Source organism: Carcharodon carcharias, chromosome 7 (assembly GCF_017639515.1).
Source record: "Carcharodon carcharias isolate sCarCar2 chromosome 7, sCarCar2.pri, whole genome shotgun sequence".
NCBI classification, from domain to species: Eukaryota; Metazoa; Chordata; class Chondrichthyes; order Lamniformes; family Lamnidae; genus Carcharodon; species Carcharodon carcharias.
The window spans coordinates 153,250,733-153,270,810 of record NC_054473.1 but is presented as its reverse complement, the minus strand read 5'-3'; the positions used below and the strand labels follow the sequence as shown (position 1 = coordinate 153,270,810).

General features: G+C 42.6%; 1 protein-coding gene across 1 annotated transcript in view; it reads right to left on the bottom strand.

The window, feature by feature from the left end:
• Positions 1–20,078, bottom strand: part of tdrd12 (tudor domain containing 12) — a 181,373-nt gene that overhangs the window by 139,606 nt on the left and 21,689 nt on the right. The window contains exons 6-10 of the mRNA XM_041191689.1: positions 15,892–15,947; positions 15,454–15,539; positions 13,458–13,671; positions 12,071–12,251; positions 9,925–10,001 (exon numbers count right to left, since the gene is read on the bottom strand). Coding sequence (XP_041047623.1) covers positions 9,925–10,001; positions 12,071–12,251; positions 13,458–13,671; positions 15,454–15,539; positions 15,892–15,947 — 614 coding nt within the window. The remainder of the gene's footprint in view (positions 1–9,924; positions 10,002–12,070; positions 12,252–13,457; positions 13,672–15,453; positions 15,540–15,891; positions 15,948–20,078) is intronic.

Sequence of the window (20,078 nt, the reverse complement as noted above, 5' to 3'; positions counted from 1 at the left end):
AATGATGTTACAATGCCTAACCACAAGCCTGTGAACCAGAAAGCACCGTGGATTTAAATATTTACCTGACATATAGAAGTGATAAAACATTCTAAAGCAGTAATAAAAAATGTTTTACTTATTCAAATAAGACCATAAGACATAGGAGCAGAAATTAGGCCATTCAGCCCATCGAGTCTGCTCCACCATTCAATCATGGCTGATAAGTTTCTCAACCCCATTCTCCCACCTTCTCCCTGTAACCTTTGATCCCCTTACCAATCAAGAACCTATCTAAATAAAAACAAAAAAACTGCAGATGCTGGAAATCCAAAACAAAAACAGAATTACCTGGAAAAACTCAGCAGGTCTGGCAGCATCGGCGGAGAAGAAAAGAGTTGACGTTTCGAGTCCTCATGACCCTTCGACAGAACTTGAGTTCGAGTCCAAGAAAGAGTTGAAATATAAGCTGGTTTAAGGTGTGTGTGTGGGGGGCGGAGAGATAGAGAGACAGAGAGGTGGAGGGGGGGGGGTGTGGATGTAAGGACAAACAAGCAGTGATAGAAGCAGATCATCAAAAGATGTCAACGACAATAGTACAATAGAACACATAGGTGCTAGAGTTAAAGTTGGTGATATTATCTAAACAAATGTGCTAATTAAGAATGGATGGTAGGGCACTCAAGGTATAGCTCTAGTGGGTTTTTTTTTTATTATATAATGGAAATAGGTGGGAAAACGAAAATCTTTATAATTTATTGGAAAAAAAAAGGGAAGGGGGAAACAGAAAGGGGGTGGGGATGGGGGAGGGAGCTCACGACCTAAAGTTGTTGAATTCAATATTCAGTCCGGAAGGCTGTAAAGTGCCTAGTCGGAAGATGAGGTGTTGTTCCTCCAGTTTGTGTTGGGCTTCACTGGAACAATGCAGCAAGCCAAGGACAGACATGTGGGCAAGAGAGCAGGGTGGAGTGTTAAAATGGCAAGCGACAGGGAGGTTTGGGTCATTCTTGCGGACAGACCGCAGGTGTTCTGCAAAGCGGTCGCCCAGTTTACGTTTGGTCTCTCCAATGTAGAGGAGACCACATTGGGAGCAACAAATGCAGTAGACTAAGTTGGGGGAAATGCAAGTGAAATGCTGCTTCACTTGAAAGGAGTGTTTGAGTCCTTGGACGGTGAGGAGAGAGGAAGTGAAGGGGCAGGTGTTGCATCTTTTGCATGGGCATGGGGTGGTGCCATAGGAGGGGGTTGAGGAGTAGGGGGTGATGGAGGAGTGGACCAGGGTGTCCCGGAGGGAGCGATCCCTACAGAATGCCGATAAAGGGGGTGAAGGGAAGATGTGTTTGGTGGTGGCATCATGCTGGAGTTGGCGGAAATGGCGGAGGATGATCCTTTGAATGCGGAGGCTGGTGGGGTGATAAGTGAGGACAAGGGGGACCCTATCATGTTTCTGGGAGGGAGGAGAAGGCGTGAGGGCGGATGCGCGGGAGATGGGCCGGACATGGTTGAGGGCCCTGTCAACGACCGTGGGTGGAAAACCTCGGTTAAGGAAGAAGGAGGACATGTCAGAGGAACTGTTTTTGAATGTAGCATCATCGGAACAGATGCGACGGAGGCGAAGGAACTGAGAGAATGGGATGGAGTCCTTACAGGAAGCGGGGTGTGAGGAGCTGTAGTCGAGATAGCTGTGGGAGTCGGTGGGTTTGTAATGGATATTGGTGGACAGTCTATCACCAGAGATTGAGACAGAGAGGTCAAGGAAGGGAAGGGAAGTGTCAGAGATGGACCACGTGAAAATGATGGAGGGGTGGAGATTGGAAGCAAAATTAATAAATTTTTCAAGTCCCGACGAGAGCATGAAGAAGCACCGAAGTAATCATCGATGTACCGGAGAAAGAGTTGTGGAAGGGGGCCGGAGTAGGACTGCAACAAGGAATGTTCCACATACCCCATAAAGAGACAGGCATAGCTGGGGCCCATGCGGGTACCCATAGCCACACCTTTTATTTGGAGGAAGTGAGAGGAGTTGAAGGAGAAATTGTTCAGTGTGAGAACAAGTTCAGCCAGACGGAGGAGAGTAGTGGTGGATGGGGATTGTTCGGGCCTCTGTTCGAGGAAGAAGCTAAGGGCCCTCAGACCATCCTGGTGGGGGATGGAGGTGTAGAGGGATTGGACGTCCATGGTGAAGAGGAAGTGGTTGGGGCCAGGGAACTGGAAATTGTTGATGTGACGTAAGGTGTCAGAGGAATCACGGATGTAGGTGGGAAGGGACTGGACAAGGGGAAAGAGAAAGGAGTCAAGATAACGAGAAATGAGTTCTGTGGGGCAGGAGCAAGCTGAGACGATCGGTCTACCGGGGCAGTTCTGTTTGTGGATTTTGGGTAGGAGATAGAAGCGGGCCCTCCGAGGTTGGGCGACTATCAGGTTGGAAGCTGTGGGAGGGAGATCCCCAGAGGAGATGAGGTCAGTGACAGTCCTGGAAACAATGGCCTGATGTTCAGTGGTGGGGTCATGGTCCAGGGAGAGGTAGGAGGAAGTGTCTGCGAGTTGACGCTCAGCCTCCGCGAGGTAGAGGTCAGTGCGCCAGACAACAACAGCACCACCCTTGTCAGCGGGTTTGATGACAATGTCAGGGTTGGACCTGAGAGAATGGAGTGCAGTAAGTTCAGAGAGAGACAGGTTAGAATGGGTGAAAGGAGCAGAGAAATTGCGACGACTAATGTCGCGCCGACAGTTCTCAATGAAAAGATCGAGAGAAGGTAAGAATCCAGAGGGAGGGGTCCAGGTGGAGGACCTATCTATCTCAGTCTTAAATACACTCAATGACTTGGCATCCACAGCCTTCTGTGGCAATGAATTCCATAGATTCACCACTCTCTGGCTAAAGAAGTTTCTCCTCATCTCTGTTCTAAAAGGTCTTCCCTTTACTCTGAGGCTGTACCCTCAGGTCCTAGTCTCTCTTACTAATGGAAACATCTTCCCCACATCCATTCTATTCAGACCTTTCAGTATTCTGTAAGTTTCAATCAGATCCCCCTTCATCCTCCTAAACTCCATCGTGTATAGACCCAGAGTCCTCAAACGTTCTTCACATGTTAAGCCTTTCATTCCTGGGATCGTTCTCATGAACCTCCTCTGGACCCTCTCCAGGGCCAGCACATCCTTCCTGAGATACAGGGCCTAAAATTGCTCACAATATTCTAAATGTGGTCTGACCAGAGCCTTATAAAGCCTCAGCAGCACATCCCTGCTTTTATATTCTAGTCCTCTTGAAATAAATGCCAACATTGCATTTGCCTTCCTAACTACCGACTCAACCTGCAAGTTAATCTTAAGAGAATCCTGGACTTGGACTCCCAAGTCCCTTCGCACTCCAGACTTCTGAATTCTCTCCCCATTTAGAAAATAGTCTATGCCTCTGTTCTTCCTACCAAAGTGCATGACCACACACTTCCCCACATTGTATTCCTCTGCCACTTCTTTGCCCATTCTCCTAACCTGTCTAAATCCTTCTGCAGCCTCCCCATCTCCTCAATACTACCTGTCCCTCCACCTATCTTTGTATCATCTGCAAACTTAGCCAGAATGCCCTCAGTTCCTTCATCTAGATCATTAATGTATAAAGTGAAAAGTTGTGGCCCCAACACTGACCTTTACGGAACTCCACCAGTCACTAGCCGCCATCCTGAGAAAGACCCCCTTATCCCCACTTTCTGGCTCCTGCCAGGCACCCAATCTTCTATCCATGCTAGTACCTTGCCTCTAACATCATGGGCTCTTATCTTACTGAGCAGCCTCCTGTGCATTATGGTGCATCTTCCATGCTTCTACTCCCAAAGTAATGTACTAAAACAATGTTGCTTGAATGTTTGGGTCTGCCAAAAAAATTCTGGACAACTGGTGCTTCTGAGCAATAGTGTACCAAACTGGAGAGGTTAGTGTATACAAGTTACTTTTTCCAATCAAGGACAACAGATGCAGAGAATAAAACTTTATACAAATGTACTCTCATGTACAGGGCCATCCCTCGGAGGATATGGGGCCTGGGGCAAATCACATTGTCTGGGACCGCATAATATTTTTAGACAAGTTTCTTCCGACAGCTGAGCCCCTGAGCGTGTGTCTGAAAAGGAGCACCAGCAGCATCTCAGCCAATGAGCACTCTGTTACAAGCAGGTACTGCACTACTGACTGCAATAACCACATGTAAATCTACATCATGCTTCCAAGGCTGAACATAATTGTTGGTTCTCTTTTGGTTAAAGAGAAATCCATGATCTCTATGGGATTCAGTTGTAACATTTTTACTAACACACCCCACAGCCTAACAGGAGAAAATTTTAAGGCTGGAATTTTCCAGCTCCTCATGCCGATGGGATCTTCTGGCCTCACCAATGCGAATGGAAATTTCAATGGCTCGCCAGCCCTGCTGTGGGGGAACCTGTGATGATGGGCAAGGTGGGGCTGGAAAATTTCGGCCTAAACAGAGTGAGGACATTCACTATTCAATTTTTTCAAATTACAAACATGATGCAATAAATAATTCGACTTTCAAAAAAAATGACTGTCCATCTTCCAATGTTAAGCAAATGTTAGTTGCAAACGTGTACTGAAAGAAAAATAAAATTAGAAGCAGAGGGTTTCAATTGCCCGGGGCTGAAAATATACACAGCAAGTGAGTGACTTACCCTGCAGGTCAGCTGCTATGTGCTATATGCTGGCTTTACAGACTTTACCTAGTTCGGAACAGCTCATCTTGCCCCTCTGCAGTGAACAAGAGTCAGAATAAAAGCTGCTCTGGCATTGCCACCAAGGTCAGTGCTGCTGTATCCAAAGGTGATTGACAGTGCTGAACCCACACCGTGCTTCCAGTCACCTAGCCCACTGCCTTGGCAGGGATTTATCCCTGTTCATATAGTTTTAATCTACTTTCTCTTCTACCCTTTTGTTTTGGAGAGGGGTTAATTGCTTCATTTATTCACCTACATCCACCTGTAGAACACTGATTGAGTTTGGAGTGTGAGAAGCAGCGAATCATCTATGTACTACAGGCTGTATTACATCTGACACCGTGATGGTGAAGCGCAGGGCCCAGGGCGGTAGCTCTGATTCATCGTATCTCAGGAACGGCTCTGCTCATGCACACATCTAACCCAAATCCTGTGGTGGTTTCATAAATGGACGATCCACAATTGACATTATCTTCTCAGGTGACAGCTGCAAGAGAAATGCTGTAAACAAAGGAGACCACTTTATATGGCCTTCATCGATCTCACCAAGGCATTTGACCATACGAGGAGAGGCGCTCTATTCAAGCTGCTGGAAACAAATTGGCTGCTGACCGAAGCTGCTCAATGTGATCTCCTCTTTGCATGACAAGAAAATGGGTAATCCAGGAGTAACGGGGCAACATATGAACCCTTTGAGATCTACAGTAATGTCAAACAGGGTTGTATTCCGGTATCAACACTCTCTAGCATATTCTTCTCTTTGCTGCTGTCATATGCCTTCAGGTCACCTACAGAGGCTGTCTACTTACATGCCACAACTAATGGAAAGCTGTTCAGCCTTGCTTGCCCGAGGTCCTTGGTAGAAGTGCATCAAGTCCTCATCAGAGTTGCTCAATGCTGCACTAGCATTCCATACCAAGGAACATCTTCAGTGGCAAATGGATAGACTCTCTTGTGCCTGTAAAAGTTCGTTTGATCATCAGCTCAAGGAAGACCGGGTGGTCCAGGATGTTGCCATATTGCCATCTATTGACATTGACAATGTGACCCTGGAGGTTGTTGATAGCTTCACATATCTAAATTGCACAATTGCCAGCAACCTGTCACTTGATGCTGAAATCAACACACACATTGCAAAAGCTGCTGCTGTTTTGTCCAAGCTGAGTAAGAGAGCTTGTAACAACAGAAATCTGACTGAGAACACCAACTGTGAGCATCTACCAAGCTTGCGCCCTTAGTGCACTCCTCCAATGATGAGGCATGGCCAACATATGATCAGTAGGAAAGAAAGCTGAATGGTTTTCATTTTCACTGTCTGACGTGTCCGCAGCATCTCTTGGCCGAACAAAGTCACCATGACTCAGAGGTCTTGGAGGTGCTAATTTCATCAGCATACGCTCCTTGTTAAGCCAATGAACGTCCTGGCTTGGCAACTTTCATTGCATGGACAATGGCTATATACCTAAATGCCTCTGTACAGCGAACAGGCCACTGGGTCACAACCACTTAGGCACCCATTCCTTTGCTACAAGGACACCTGCAAGCAAGATAGGAAGATGGCAGACATTGACACAGACAACTGGGAGACAATCACTGGCCATTGTGACTTCTGAAGGCTGACAGTTCGGAAGGGCATTGGAAGAGGCAAGCAGAAACAAAAAGCTCAGTTGGCTAAGAAGATGGCCCAGTGAAAACAAAGACCAGCAAACCAACCACCTTCACAGCCCACTGTTTTGCTTTGCAGTAAGTGCGACAAAGACTGCCATGCCAGGATGGGGCGCCTGAGCCCAGGGCCAGGGAGAGAAATCAGGGGTCCTGGTGCTTCTTCTGTTTCCGGGCCCCTTAATTACCCCTTCCCTTTAACCCTCCTCCTCCTCAATCATGCATGATAATATTTCCCCATTCAAGATTCACCAAAAAATCACAAAGGTCGTAGTAAAATGATAATGCCCATTGTCAACATCTGGTTACAAATATCATCCAAATCATATACAGCACAGGTTATTAATATTAAGGTCAACAATGATATAATGCAGTGTTCATTTGTGCGCGCATTATAAGTGATTCCACCGCGACAACTAAACAAACCAGAGAACACACATTTTATTTTAACAGCATCGTGCAATATTATTAAGTTGACAGGAAAATATTCCATTAGTTATCAATAACACTGATTTCAGACACTGCCTCAGCCCTTATTAACATGTTCTGCATATTGCACCATACGGACACAGTAACAGTAAATTCACATATGGCAGAAAGATTCAATATTTGCAACCCAGATAAACTGCACAAGATCATCTCCATTCTGTAGAAGGCGACGTTCTCCTGCCTGGGTGCATGATATTATTCAATATGATTTTTTTCATACAAGCGGTGTAATTGGGTTCTATTTTATCAGTTATCTCACAGGGTAGAAAGATCAAATGACTCCTGAGCAACAAAGTGGAATGATTGAATAACATAAGTCTTCACTGTCAGTGAGAAGTGTGGGAATCCTCAGGTGTCTCTGTACCACACAACATTTAAGAGACCAGAGGACAAAGACTGAATGGTTCACAATTGTACCTGTGTTTTCTTCATCAGCAAGTCTGAATACTCTGCTGACTGCTGCTTCTCACAATATATTTTCAATATCTACTATGCAAAACCACTTTATCATGATATTTCAATACCTCAAAAAACTCAAAAGTACCAAGATAGAGTGAGATAATAGGTAAGTAAACAAAAATTAAAAAGTAAACAAGATTGAAGTCAGTGGAACAGAATGCTGGGAATCACAGTGTAAAGCAGGTTAACTGATTCACTATTAGCCCATTACATACTACTGTCCTGGCAATTCCACCCCATAAAGCCTGTTCACAGTAAACTTCCGTTAGCAATAAAATAAACAGAACTCCAGCTATGATTCCACCCTCTGGTCACAAGATAATCGAGGATGACAAAGGCCATCTAGCCCAGCTCATCTTATCCAACCAGAATAACATTCAAACATACATATTAGGAGCAGGAGTAAGCCATTCAGCCCCTCGAGCTTGCTCTGCCATTTAATAGCATTGCCCAAATGATACCAGTGACTATAGCTCAAGGTGCTAAATTGGCTGTAAAATGATATGGGACATTGTGAAAGATGCTGTGAGACTGTAAGTTTTGCCTTTCTTTCATTCCACCTGCTGCTTCTTACAGTGGGCGGTAGCAATGGTGAAACTGGAGGCTCAATGTCAATTCTGGAAGGATAGTTAATCACAGAGCAATCAGCTGATGTTAGGAAAGTGGCTACCAAGAAATTACTACATTTACAAAACAATTCAACTCTGTAGCCAATACACCCTTATCATTCTGACTTCTCTGGCACCAACCCATAATATACCATAAATGGTTTCTGCTCCTTTTACGCTAATGACACTAACCCTAGGACTGGAAAATCATACATCTACCAGCAGCTCAGGAAAAATGTAGATTTAATTGTTGATCTGAACTTTTCCACAGAAGAATGTTACAAGGCACAAAAATTCAGTAGGACCTTAACTCGAACTGGATTGTTTCCCCTTTCCCCAGAAGCTGTCATACAAATTGTGTTGTACACTGTGAATGTACAGCCTGAGATGAACCTAGGATGGAGTAGAGATTTGTAAAACTAGTGACAAATAAGGATTTCATTCCCAGACTTCACAAGAGTAATAAGATGGGCGATAGTGAGTCAACACCCTGTTTTGCACCACTCCCGGTTTTTAGTTTCTTTTGATGAAGCCCAAGATTCTTAAGCCTCTGGAGTTAAAGGATCCAAGCTGGTTGGCGAAGCAGAAACCAAGACAGAGATTTTCTTTATTGAGTGAGTTTATTGACTTTATTCAGTCTCATAGCTCTCCTCACACAGTGTCCCAGCTATCCCCTATTTATATATGTGTTCAAAATAGTTAATTAAATAATGTCCTTCACTTGTGTATCCTAATAATATAACTAACAGACTATTAACAAGTCTAATGATGACCATGAAACCATTGTCAACTGATTCCAAGCCACAGCAATGTGGTTGACTCTTAAATGCCCTCTCAACAAGGGCAATTAGGGATGGACAATGAACGCCAGCGACACCCACATCCCATGAATGAATTAAAAATAAACAGTATGTCATCAGAACTGTGCCTACTTTAGGGCATAATGAAAATTTCAACTGCTATTTATATGCTGGTTTAAATTCAAAAGAGAATTTTGAGAAGTGTACAGTATTTCATTTCAAGGTACTAAACCTTAAAAGTGACCCCTAAAAACCCCACTACATCCCCTCCACCCAACCACACACACAAAGCATCCAATTGGCTCCAAAATGATTCCAGGGATTTTCACTTAACATTATTCAAGCAGATTTTCAACCAAGAGCACTCTTGTGACAGATGCTGCAAATAGGAACTGTTGCTGCCGACTTCAGGCAGTTTTGTAGTTTTCTGGTGGGCATTTCAAAAAAAAATCGGTGCCATGAAGCTACCCAAGCAAGACCTAGTTTAAAAAAAGGGAACAGACAGACTGACTATTCTGATCTGACACTATGGACAATAGAGCTTCTCATCTACAACACTGAGCCCGGCCCCCCACTAGCCTCTGGGCCACAGTATTTGGCACTGTGTATACCCCCACCACAGTACCCCCCCACTCCCAACCCTTCCTCAGGCCCAGCCTGAGCCACATCAGGCGATGCTTCACACAGTTGACCACAACGCAAATAATTGTCTTACATCACCCTCTATTACCTTATGAGTGGTTATCATTCATGCATATGTTTTGATAGAGAGTGATGCCAGGCTACTTAAACACAGCATAATATAATTCAGATCCTCTCTCAATGTCAACACATGCACATATCCAACAGAAACTGCTGCATAGTTTTCAAGAGCAGGATCCCAGCCAATTTTCTTCTCCTCAACTTTAGTGCATTGAAGCCAATTAAAGCAGCCTTCCTGTTGCTCCAATGTAGTCGGCACAAAGCTTGGATCAGGTTAAGGACTGTTCCTGGCTTAGTTATTCAAAGGAAAACTCCCTTGGCCATCCCAGAAGCAGATAGTAAATTTTAAATGAAAGTGAACTATTCTATTCATAGTATAAATATAATTTTAGTCGAGGTTTTACCATGTATTAGCCCTGGAAACTAGTATTTTATTGCACAAATATTTATTTTCAACTGAATTACATTATAGTAATAAAGAGAATACATAACTTGTACAAGCTGGTATTTCATCACATTTCTGCATTGCTGTGGAGGTTTTCCTGTCCTTTCTCATTTCATCATGGAGATAAAACCTAAGTTCAAAAAAAAATGGTGAGAATGAGAAGTGAACAATACATGGCAGCAGATTCACCTAAATTCATACCCTGATAACTGGAAATTGGAAAAAAAACAGTTTGGTGAAGGAGACATGAAACAACTTCAAGAGGACAGGGAGTATAGTCAATTAGGTAGATAGATATCAGATTAAATTTAATATGAAAACTTGTGAAGCAATACATTTTAGGGGAAACAAGATGAGTTTGCACTAAATGCAAAAAAATTTACTAAGATGATACCAGAGATGAAAAATTTTGGTAATGAGGAGAAATTAGAGAAACTTTGGCTCTTTTCATCGGAATGGAGAAACCCAAGAGGAGATTTAATAGGGATGTTCAAAATTGTGGGGTTTTAAACAGGCAATTAACAAAAAAAACTATTTCAACTGGACATCAAGAATTATCAACTTGAAGACAAAAATTCAAGCTTAGTACCAAATAAGCAACAGAGAAAAGATTAGCAGAATTCTTTTTAATACATAAAGTTATCTTTCTATCAGAGCCAGTGAAGTAACCAAAATCAATAATAGCTTTGAATACTTGGCCAAGAAAAAACTGTAAACAATATGGAAAATTATTTGAGAGAGCATACATACGCTTTCAAAATTCAACTCCAGTTTTTTTTAAACTCAAATTTGGATGAGGAACCATCTGTCTGTCACTTTGCTTTTTACGCCTTTTGACATTTTATAAAGCAATAGTGAATTACTCATAGCAGTGCTCACAGCACATGATATTTCAAGGATAAGAAATTATCATGGTAATTTTATTTCTTAAGGGCCAGGAATGAGAATGATGTACAATAAGTTTAGAACAGTTTCTTAAATGAAGAGAAACAAAATGCATCGTATTCACACTTATTTCACGATTAGTAGGAAAGAGCTTTTTTAAAAAAATTCTTTTCAAGGGATGCGAGTGTTGATCATTCCTAATTGGCTTTGAGAAGATATTTATTGGTTAGAAGATTGGGGCAACAACTCATATCTTATTAATAGTTAGAATATATAAACATTCTTATAGCTGACACCTAAGAGTAGAAACAGACAAAGAATTGCAAACATACAGGGTCAGAACATGGTGGTCACCAGTCTGAGCAGCAGGGGGGAAAAAGAATCTAGCAGGGCCACATATGTTGTTAGGCATACGTGAAAAATGGAGGCCACATCATGTAGGGATAGTAGTGGGTGGTACCATGGTCCATAGCACCACCTAGCTTTTAAAGGACTGAAATAGGTAAGTGCAACGTTAAGTATATGTAGCTTACATCTTAAAACTAATGGCAAGGCAAGACCGACAGATAATCATGCACAAAGAAAGCATGATACAAACAGAAAGTCTCAAAACTTAATACATTATATTATATCTAACCAATTTCTTATGGCATTACTAAAAGCAAGTTGGAAGGAATGCTCTCTTATAAATACAGAATCAGTATATCATGTATTATTTGTCCGCTCAAGTACACTTATAAGCAACTTGGCTATAGGCTAAAATTGGATCTGGCTCAACTCAATTAGATGCTAGTTACTCTTCGCTGATCCTAAGGTTAAAGTACAAATTTGCCTTTAATATATATATATTAAGATGTGACAAACATATGGTTTTCATCTTCCTAGTGTTCAGTTGCAGAGAATTTTCACTCATGCACAATGTGATCTTATGCGATTATGATAAGTGGCAGAGATAGAGATGGTTGTCATCAGCATACATACAGTAGCTGACAGAATATCATTTAACTTACTGAGCAAATTTGAGCTGTCATAATAAATACCGTGCACAAATTTTCATTGTACTGATGCAAATTTGTCATACTTGAAAAATAGTATAGGAACCATAACAATCTGACAATATAAAAAGCATACACCCACACTCAAAGAGTAATACACTATATTTTTTGCAAAACACGGTGTCCCTTTTTTTTCCTTCAGTTTTACCATAAGCATTACCACAGGATGAACAATGTATATTTTTATGGAGCCTATAGCTGTTAAACAATTATCCTTATTGGAAGAGGAAAGCCAAATTGAAATACATAAAACACATACCTTGTTTTCTTGCAATCTGATTGTTTTTCCAAAGGACAAAAGGAAAAAGTTTTGAGTGACTCCACTGATTTTCTGCTTGATAATGATACAGCTGTTTTGCTGCATTGTTTATTAACACTTTCCCAGGATAGGCTTTCTTGGGATTGTAGACATTGAGCAACTTGCTCTTGGCCAGCAGAGCCTTTAAGAGACGTTCAAATATATTTAATTCACAAGCAGAAAGTAAACAAACTCCAAATGAAAAAAATGGAAGGCTTGTAATTATATAGTGCCTTCCATGTCCACAGGACATCTTAAAGCACTTTACAAGCAATAAAACCCTTTTCAATTGTAATCAATATTGTAATGTAGGAAATGCAAAGACAATTTGTGCACAAGCTCCCACAAACAGCAACGTGATAATGATCAGATAATCTGTTTGTGATGTTGATGGAGGGATAAAATGTTGGCCTGGACACTGGGGATAACTCTCTCTGCTCATATCAAGAAGGCATGCACAAAATATTGGGAGGGTGAGTGACATAGATATTGGAACAGAGAGTCAAATTCCAAAATTTGCCGATGCTACCAAACACAAAGTTGCAGTAAACTGAGAATGAAACTAAATTGAGTGCAAGAGGACATAGAAGAATGGGCAGACAAGCGGCATAAGGAATTTAATACAGAGGAGTGTGAGGTGAGCATTTTGGCAGAAGAGATTGGGAGAGGCAGTTTAGACTTAATGGTACAGTTGTAAAGAGTGTATGCAGACACAGAAGGATCTGGGAGATCATATACATACATATTGAGAGCACAAATTAATAAAGCATTTGAGATTTTGGGCTTCATTAGAGATACAGATATATTCCATAGAGATATTACATACAAAAACAGGGTAAATCTTTGATTCTATAAGCAAACCCTTCACAAAGCGCTGGTTAGGTCACAACCACGAACATCCAGTTCTGGTCACCACACTTTAGGAAGGATGCAAGTGCCCTTGAGAGGGTGCAGAGGAGACTTACCAGAATGGTTCCAGGGCTAAAGGGGATTTTAGCTACAAGGTTATGGAGAAGCTGGAGTTATTCTCCATGGAGCAAAGCATTAGCTGATTGTACAAGGACACATCTTTAAGGTTTTGGGCAAGAAACAGTAGGGGGGGCTGCTGGGAAACATGAGGAAGAACTTTTTCTTTTAAATAAAGAAACAGTGTTATGCCCTGGAAGTGGCAAGTTTGATAACAAGAGAAGCTGTTTAACCAAAGAGAATATATAGCCTTAAAACAGATACAAGGCTTCAAGCAAAACAACAACATTTAGGGATGCCTTACAACTGATGAAATACGACAATTTGACAGAAGGTACGAAAAACAAGAAAGTAACAGACCCAATCAAGAGCTTGACCTCACCTTGGTTTAATACTGAGAGTGCAGTCCCTTGCACAATTTCAGACCAAAGAGCCAATGCTGCATGACCAATATTCTTCTTAACTGGTGCTTCTTTTTTCTGGCACAATACCGAAGAGACTTTTGATGAAGAATTCAGACTTTTCATCAGATTTTGATTTTTTGGTGAAATATAGCATGCAAAGAATTTTGCTACTAAATCATCATTTAGGCACACCTATAAAAAAGGAAAATTAACATCTTGTCCAAAGAACAATACAAATTTCAAAAAATCCAAATCATAAATTCAGATTACAAAGGTATGAAAAATGCATGTTTTGCACTAAATGATCAAAGTCATGTTTGGGGTGAAATTTGGTTCATTGTTTAAAAATAAATCTTGCATTGGCATGCACTTCCTGTCCACAAACCTTCCAGTTTTCAAGATTTTAGTCATAGTTCGTCAGCATTGCCCATTCAATGTCAACTATAATGATGCATTTGCAACTCAACCCTACTGAAACTGCAGTATTCCCATTATCTTGCCTTCCACTTTATCACCATGGCATCTCAATTATATCAGTTCTCAAAAGAAAATCTAATGGTTTAAATTATATGTGCAATAAAGTGTATTTTTTAGAATTGACAAATTCAGGGAGTTATTGTGAAGCTTTCATTTTAAAGCAATAATTTCACAACAGCATGAAAACTATGTATTTCATAATGTGGAGAATGAGTCAAACCAATGTTTACTTATCTGTATTTTGTTTTTGTTTTGTGAAGAAGAAAAGGAACATCAGAGCAATATCTTGCACTTATTAAGAACAATTAGGTTGTTGCAAAACTAGTTCAGGTGTGGAGTTACACTCCTATTTTTCCAAAATAATCCACTTTCACAAAAACCCAAGTGCTTTCATAATATACCAAAGACACTTACCGTCACAAATCAAATTCTGGACAGTTATATCCTTTGGGCATTAAGCCCTCTACTGAGGCAGTCAAATTTACTTAGTTTAGGACCCTTACCTGACTGTACATATCAAGAGTCTAGGTTGTCCAAAAATAAGACAGATTTTCAAACACAGTAAACATTTTACCCAAATTACATTAATTTTGCGACTTTCCCGTTCCTAATTCCAATCGATTACAAGACTGAAAATATCTATTTTCTGTGTAAGGTCTACTTAAAACCAACAGTCTCTAGTTACTAAATTATAATAGTAAGTAAATACTGTGCAGAATTAGCCTTTCAATTGAGATATGACCACCAACATTTACATGGTACACACTTATCCTGGACAGCTGCCTATATTGACATTAACGATTTGCCATCTCCATAGGTGCCAATTACAAAGGTGCTGTTTAAAAATCGACTAAATACACAAACTATTTTGAATAGTTCAAGCAGAGTACCATTTTTACCTCAGCTGTTCTCTCCTTTTCAAGTAGTTTCCCAATAAGTCTTTTCATGCTTCTCGGTGACCCTTTCACATTATTTAAGGACAAGAGGAGAAACCAATTGCTCATTTTTAATGGCTGCATAACTGAAACGGCCTGTACTCTTGCTACATGACAACAGCATAGCCACTTCCAGTTTTGTCCTAGGACCACTTGAATTCCTGCAATCCCTTCTCAAGCTCCTTGTCATTGTAGGGGGAACATAAATGAATTCTTGTTGTCCCATGCCATAGTGCCTGCCAGCTGCAGAATCTGTCAAGTGCTCAAGGACATGGCCCCTATGCTTTCAGGCAGTTTTCGACAGCAAAGTTTCTCAGTTACAAGATCCACTGTATATAGCAGGCAAATCACATTGCCATCAACGCACCAGACATAAAGAGTGGGGACTGTAATTGCAAGAGTGATGTCATTTCAGCATTTACAGAAAAAGTGAATAAAATATTACAATTATCAAAATACAGATAAGGTATAATCATGTGCTTGTCCACAACAATTTCCTTTAATTAAGAAATTCTACTTTATCTACTTTTGTACAACCATTTGTATTAAATCAACAATTTACCTTTTCATCATTCACGGTGAGATATAATTGAACTGCAAACGTATCCCCAGCAACACCTTGTAATTTTGCCTCAGCAACTTCAGATTCTGTTACAGACAATAAAAAGAAATCCCACACATAAGACAATCATGATTTAAAACTATTCATATTGTATAATGCACCAGAGCTGTAAAGCCAAAGCTAACCTTTAAAACTACACTTACTACCACATTCAGGTCTTTTGTGGTTCATAGTAAGATGCTGACTATTATACATTTAAAAGTTGAAAAAAAAAGTTGTGTGGACTAAGCTATAGATATTTGTAATAACTGTTCAAAATATCACCCAAATACAAAACAACAACTTTAATCAGAATACTCAATGACAATATATGCTCCATTTCATCGAAGGCTCTCCATGTTTGATCATGGTTTTAAGGGTAAAAGGAAAAAACCTTACCTCGAGACATTTTTTGAAAATATTGCACTGCGGCACTATCCCATCTTACTGCTGGGCTGTAAAAGAAATTGGAATTTGCATTTTCTATAATAAGAATGAGACCATAAGTCAAAACACAGAAAAGAGGGACAAGCTGTAAGGAAAGGTCTTAAAACCCTATTTTTGGTTTTATGATGTGTTTTAGAAATAATATAAAAAATTTGAAAACATTTTAGTATAATAGTGTACATTAGTATAGACTGAGAGATTCAACTTGTGCAAAAAGGCATTTATCATAAAAACAAAAAAACTGCAGATACTGGAAATCCAAAACAAAAACAAAAACAGAATTACCTGGAAAAACTCAGCAGGTCTGGCAGCATCGGCGGAGAAGAGTTGACGTTTCGAGTCCTCATGACCCTCCGACAGAACTTGAGTTCGAGTCCAAGAAAGAGTTGAAATATAAGCTGTTTTAAGGTGTGTGTGTGGGGGGCGGAGAGAGAGAGAGAGAGAGAGAGAGAGAGAGAGAGGTGGAGGGGGGGTGTGGTTGTAGGGACAAACAAGCAGTGATAGAAGCAGATCATCAAAAGATGTCAACAATAGTACAAAAGAACACATAGGTGTTAAAGTTAAAGTTGGTGATATTATCTAAACGAATGTGCTAATTAAGAATGGATGGTAGGGCAATTAAGGTATAGCTCTAGTGGGGGTGTTTTTTTTTATATAATAATGGAAATAGGTGGGAAAAGGAAAATCTTTATAATTTATTGGAAAAAAAAGGAAGGGGGAAACAGAAAGGGGGTGGGGATGGGGGAGGGAGCTCACAACCTAAAGTTTTGAATTCAATATTTAGTCCGGAAGGCTGTAAAGTGCCTAGTCGGAAGATGAGGTGTTGTTCCTCCAGTTTACGTTGGGCTTCACTGGAACAATGCAGCAAGCCAAGGACAGACATGTGGGCAAGAGAGCAGGGTGGAGTGTTAAAATGGCAAGCGACAGGGAGGTTTGGGTCATTCTTTTGGACAGACCGCAGGTGTTCTGCAAAGCGGTCGCCCAGTTTACGTTTGGTCTCTCCAATGTAGAGGAGACCACATTGGGAGCAACAAATGCAGTAGACTAAGTTGGGGGAAATGCAAGTGAAATGCTGCTTCACTTGAAAGGAGTGTTTGGGTCCTTTGATGGTGAGGAGAGAGGAAGTGAAGGGGCAGGTGTTGCATCTTTTGCGTGGGCATGGGGTCGTGCCATAGGAGGGGGTTGAGGAGTAGGGGGTGATGGAGGAGTGGACCAGGGTGTCCTGGAGGGAGCGATCCCTACGGAATGCCGATAGGGGGGGTGAAGGGAAGATGTGTTTGGTGGTGGCATCATGCTGGAGTTGGCGGAAATGGCGGAGGATGATCCTTTGAATGCGGAGGCTGGTGGGGTGATAACTGAGGACAAGAGGGACCCTATCATGTTTCTGGAAGGGAGGAGAAGGCGTGAGGGCGGATGCGCGGGAGAAGGACACGGTTGAGGGCCCTGTCAACGACCGTGAGTGGAAAACCTCGGTTAAGGAAGAAGGAGGACATGTCAGAGGAACTGTTTTTGAAGGTAGCATCATCGGAACAGATGCGACGGAGGCGAAGGAACTGAGAGAATGGGATGGAGTCCTTACAGGAAGCGGGGTGTGAGGAGCTGTAGTCGAGGTAGCTGTGGGAGTCGGTGGGTTTGTAATGGATATTGGTGGACAGTCTATCACCAGAGATTGAGACAGAGAGGTCAAGGAAGGGAAGGGAAGTGTCAGAGATGGACCACGTGAAAATGATGGAGGGGTGGAGATTGGAAGCAAAATTAATAAATTTTTTCAAGTCCCGACGAGAGCATGAAGAAGCACCAAAGTAATCATCGATGTACCGGAGAAAGAGTTGTGGAAGGGGGCCGGAGTAGGACTGCAACAAGGAATGTTCCACATACCCCATAAAGAGACAGGCATAGCTGGGGCCCATGCGGGTACCCATAGCCACACCTTTTATTTGGAGGAAGTGAGAGGAGTTGAAGGAGAAATTGTTCAGCGTGAGAACAAGTTCAGCCAGACGGAGGAGAGTAGTGGTGGATGGGGATTGTTCGGGCCTCTGTTCGAGGAAGAAGCTAAGGGCCCTCAGACCATCCTGGTGGGGGATGGAGGTGTAGAGGGATTGGACGTCCATGGTGAAGAGGAAGCGGTTGGGGCCAGGGAACTGAAAATTGTTGATGTGACATAAGGTGTCAGAGGAATCACGGATGTAGGTGGGAAGCGACTGGACAAGGGGAGAGAGAAGGGAGTCAAGATAACGAGAAATGAGTTCTGTGGGGCAGGAGCAAGCTGAGACGATCGGTCTACCGGGGCAGTTTTGTTTGTGGATTTTGGGTAGGAGATAGAAGCGGGCCGTCCGAGGTTGGGCGACTATCAGGTTGGAAGCTGTGGGAGGGAGATCCCCAGAGGAGATGAGGTCAGTGACAGTCCTGGAAACAATGGCTTGATGTTCAGTGGTGGGGTCATGGTCCAGGGAGAGGTAGGAGGAAGTGTCTGCGAGTTAAAAGGTGTGGCTATGGGTACCCGCATGGGCCCCAGCTATGCCTGTCTCTTTATGGGGTATGTGGAACATTCCTTGTTCCAGTCCTACTCCGGCCCCCTTCCACAACTCTTTCTCCGGTACATCGATGATTACTTCGGTGCTTCTTCATGCTCTCGTCGGGACTTGGAAAAATTTATTAATTTTGCTTCCAATCTCCACCCTTCCATCATTTTCACGTGGTCCATCTCTGACACTTCCCTTCCCTTCCTTGACCTCTCTGTCTCAATCTCTGGTGATAGACTGTCCACCAATATCCAATACAAACCCACCGACTCCCACAGCTATCTCGACTACAGCTCCTCACACCCCGCTTCCTGTAAGGACTCCATCCCATTCTCTCAGTTCATTCGCCTCCGGCGCATCTGTTCCAATGATGCTACCTTCAAAAACAGTTCCTCTGACATGTCCTCCTTCTTCCTTAACCGAGGTTTTCCACTCACGGTCGTTGACAGGGCCCTCAACCGTGTCCGGCCCATCTCCCGCGCATCCGCCCTCATGCCTTCTCCTCCCTCCCAGAAACATGATAGGGTCCCCCTTGTCCTCACTTATCACCCCACCAGCCTCCGCATTCAAAGGATCATCCTCCGCCATTTCCGCCAACTCCAGCATGATGCCACCACCAAACACATCCTCCCTTCACCCCCCCTATCGGCATTCAGTAGGGATCGCTCCCTCCGGGACACCCTGGTCCACTCCTCCATCACCCCCTACTCCTCAACCCCCTCCTATGGCACCACCCCATGCCCACGCAAAAGATGCAACACCTGCCCCTTCACTTCCTCTCTCCTCACCGTCCAAGGACCCAAACACTCCTTTTCAAGTGAAGCAGCATTTCACTTGCATTTCCCCCAACTTAGTCTACTGCATTCGTTGCTCCCAATGTGGTCTCCTCTACATTGGAGAGACCAAACGTAAACTGGGCGACCGCTTTGCAGAACACCTGCGGTCTGTCCAAAAGAATGACCCAAACCTCCCTGTCACTTGCCATTTTAACACTCCACCCTGCTCTCTTGCCCACATGTCTGTCCTTGGCTTGCTGCATTGTTCCAGTGAAGCCCAATGTAAACTGGAGGAACAACATCTCATCTTCCGACTAGGCACTTTACAGTCTTCCGGACTGAATACTGAATTCAACAACTTTAGGTCGTGAGCTCCCTCCTCCATCCCCACCCCCTTTCTGTTTCCCCCTTCCTTTTTTTTCCAATAAATTATAAAGATTTTCCTTTTCCCACCTATTTCCATTATTTTAAAAAAAAAACACCCCCACTAGAACTATACCTTGAGTGCCCTACCATCCATTCTTAATTAGCACATTCGTTTAGATAATATCACCAACTTTAACTTGAACACCTATGTGTTCTTTTGTACTATTGTTGTTGGCATCTTTTGATGATCTGCTTCTATCACTGCTTGTTTGTCCCTACAACCACACGCCCCCTCCACCTCTCTCTCTCTCTCTCTCTCTCCGCCCCCCACACACACACCTTAAACCAGCTTATATTTCAACTCTTTCTTGGACTCGAACTCAAGTTCTGTCGAAGGGTCATGAGGACTCGAAACGTCAACTCTTTTCTTCTCCGCCGATGCTGCCAGACCTGCTGAGTTTTTCCAGGTAATTCT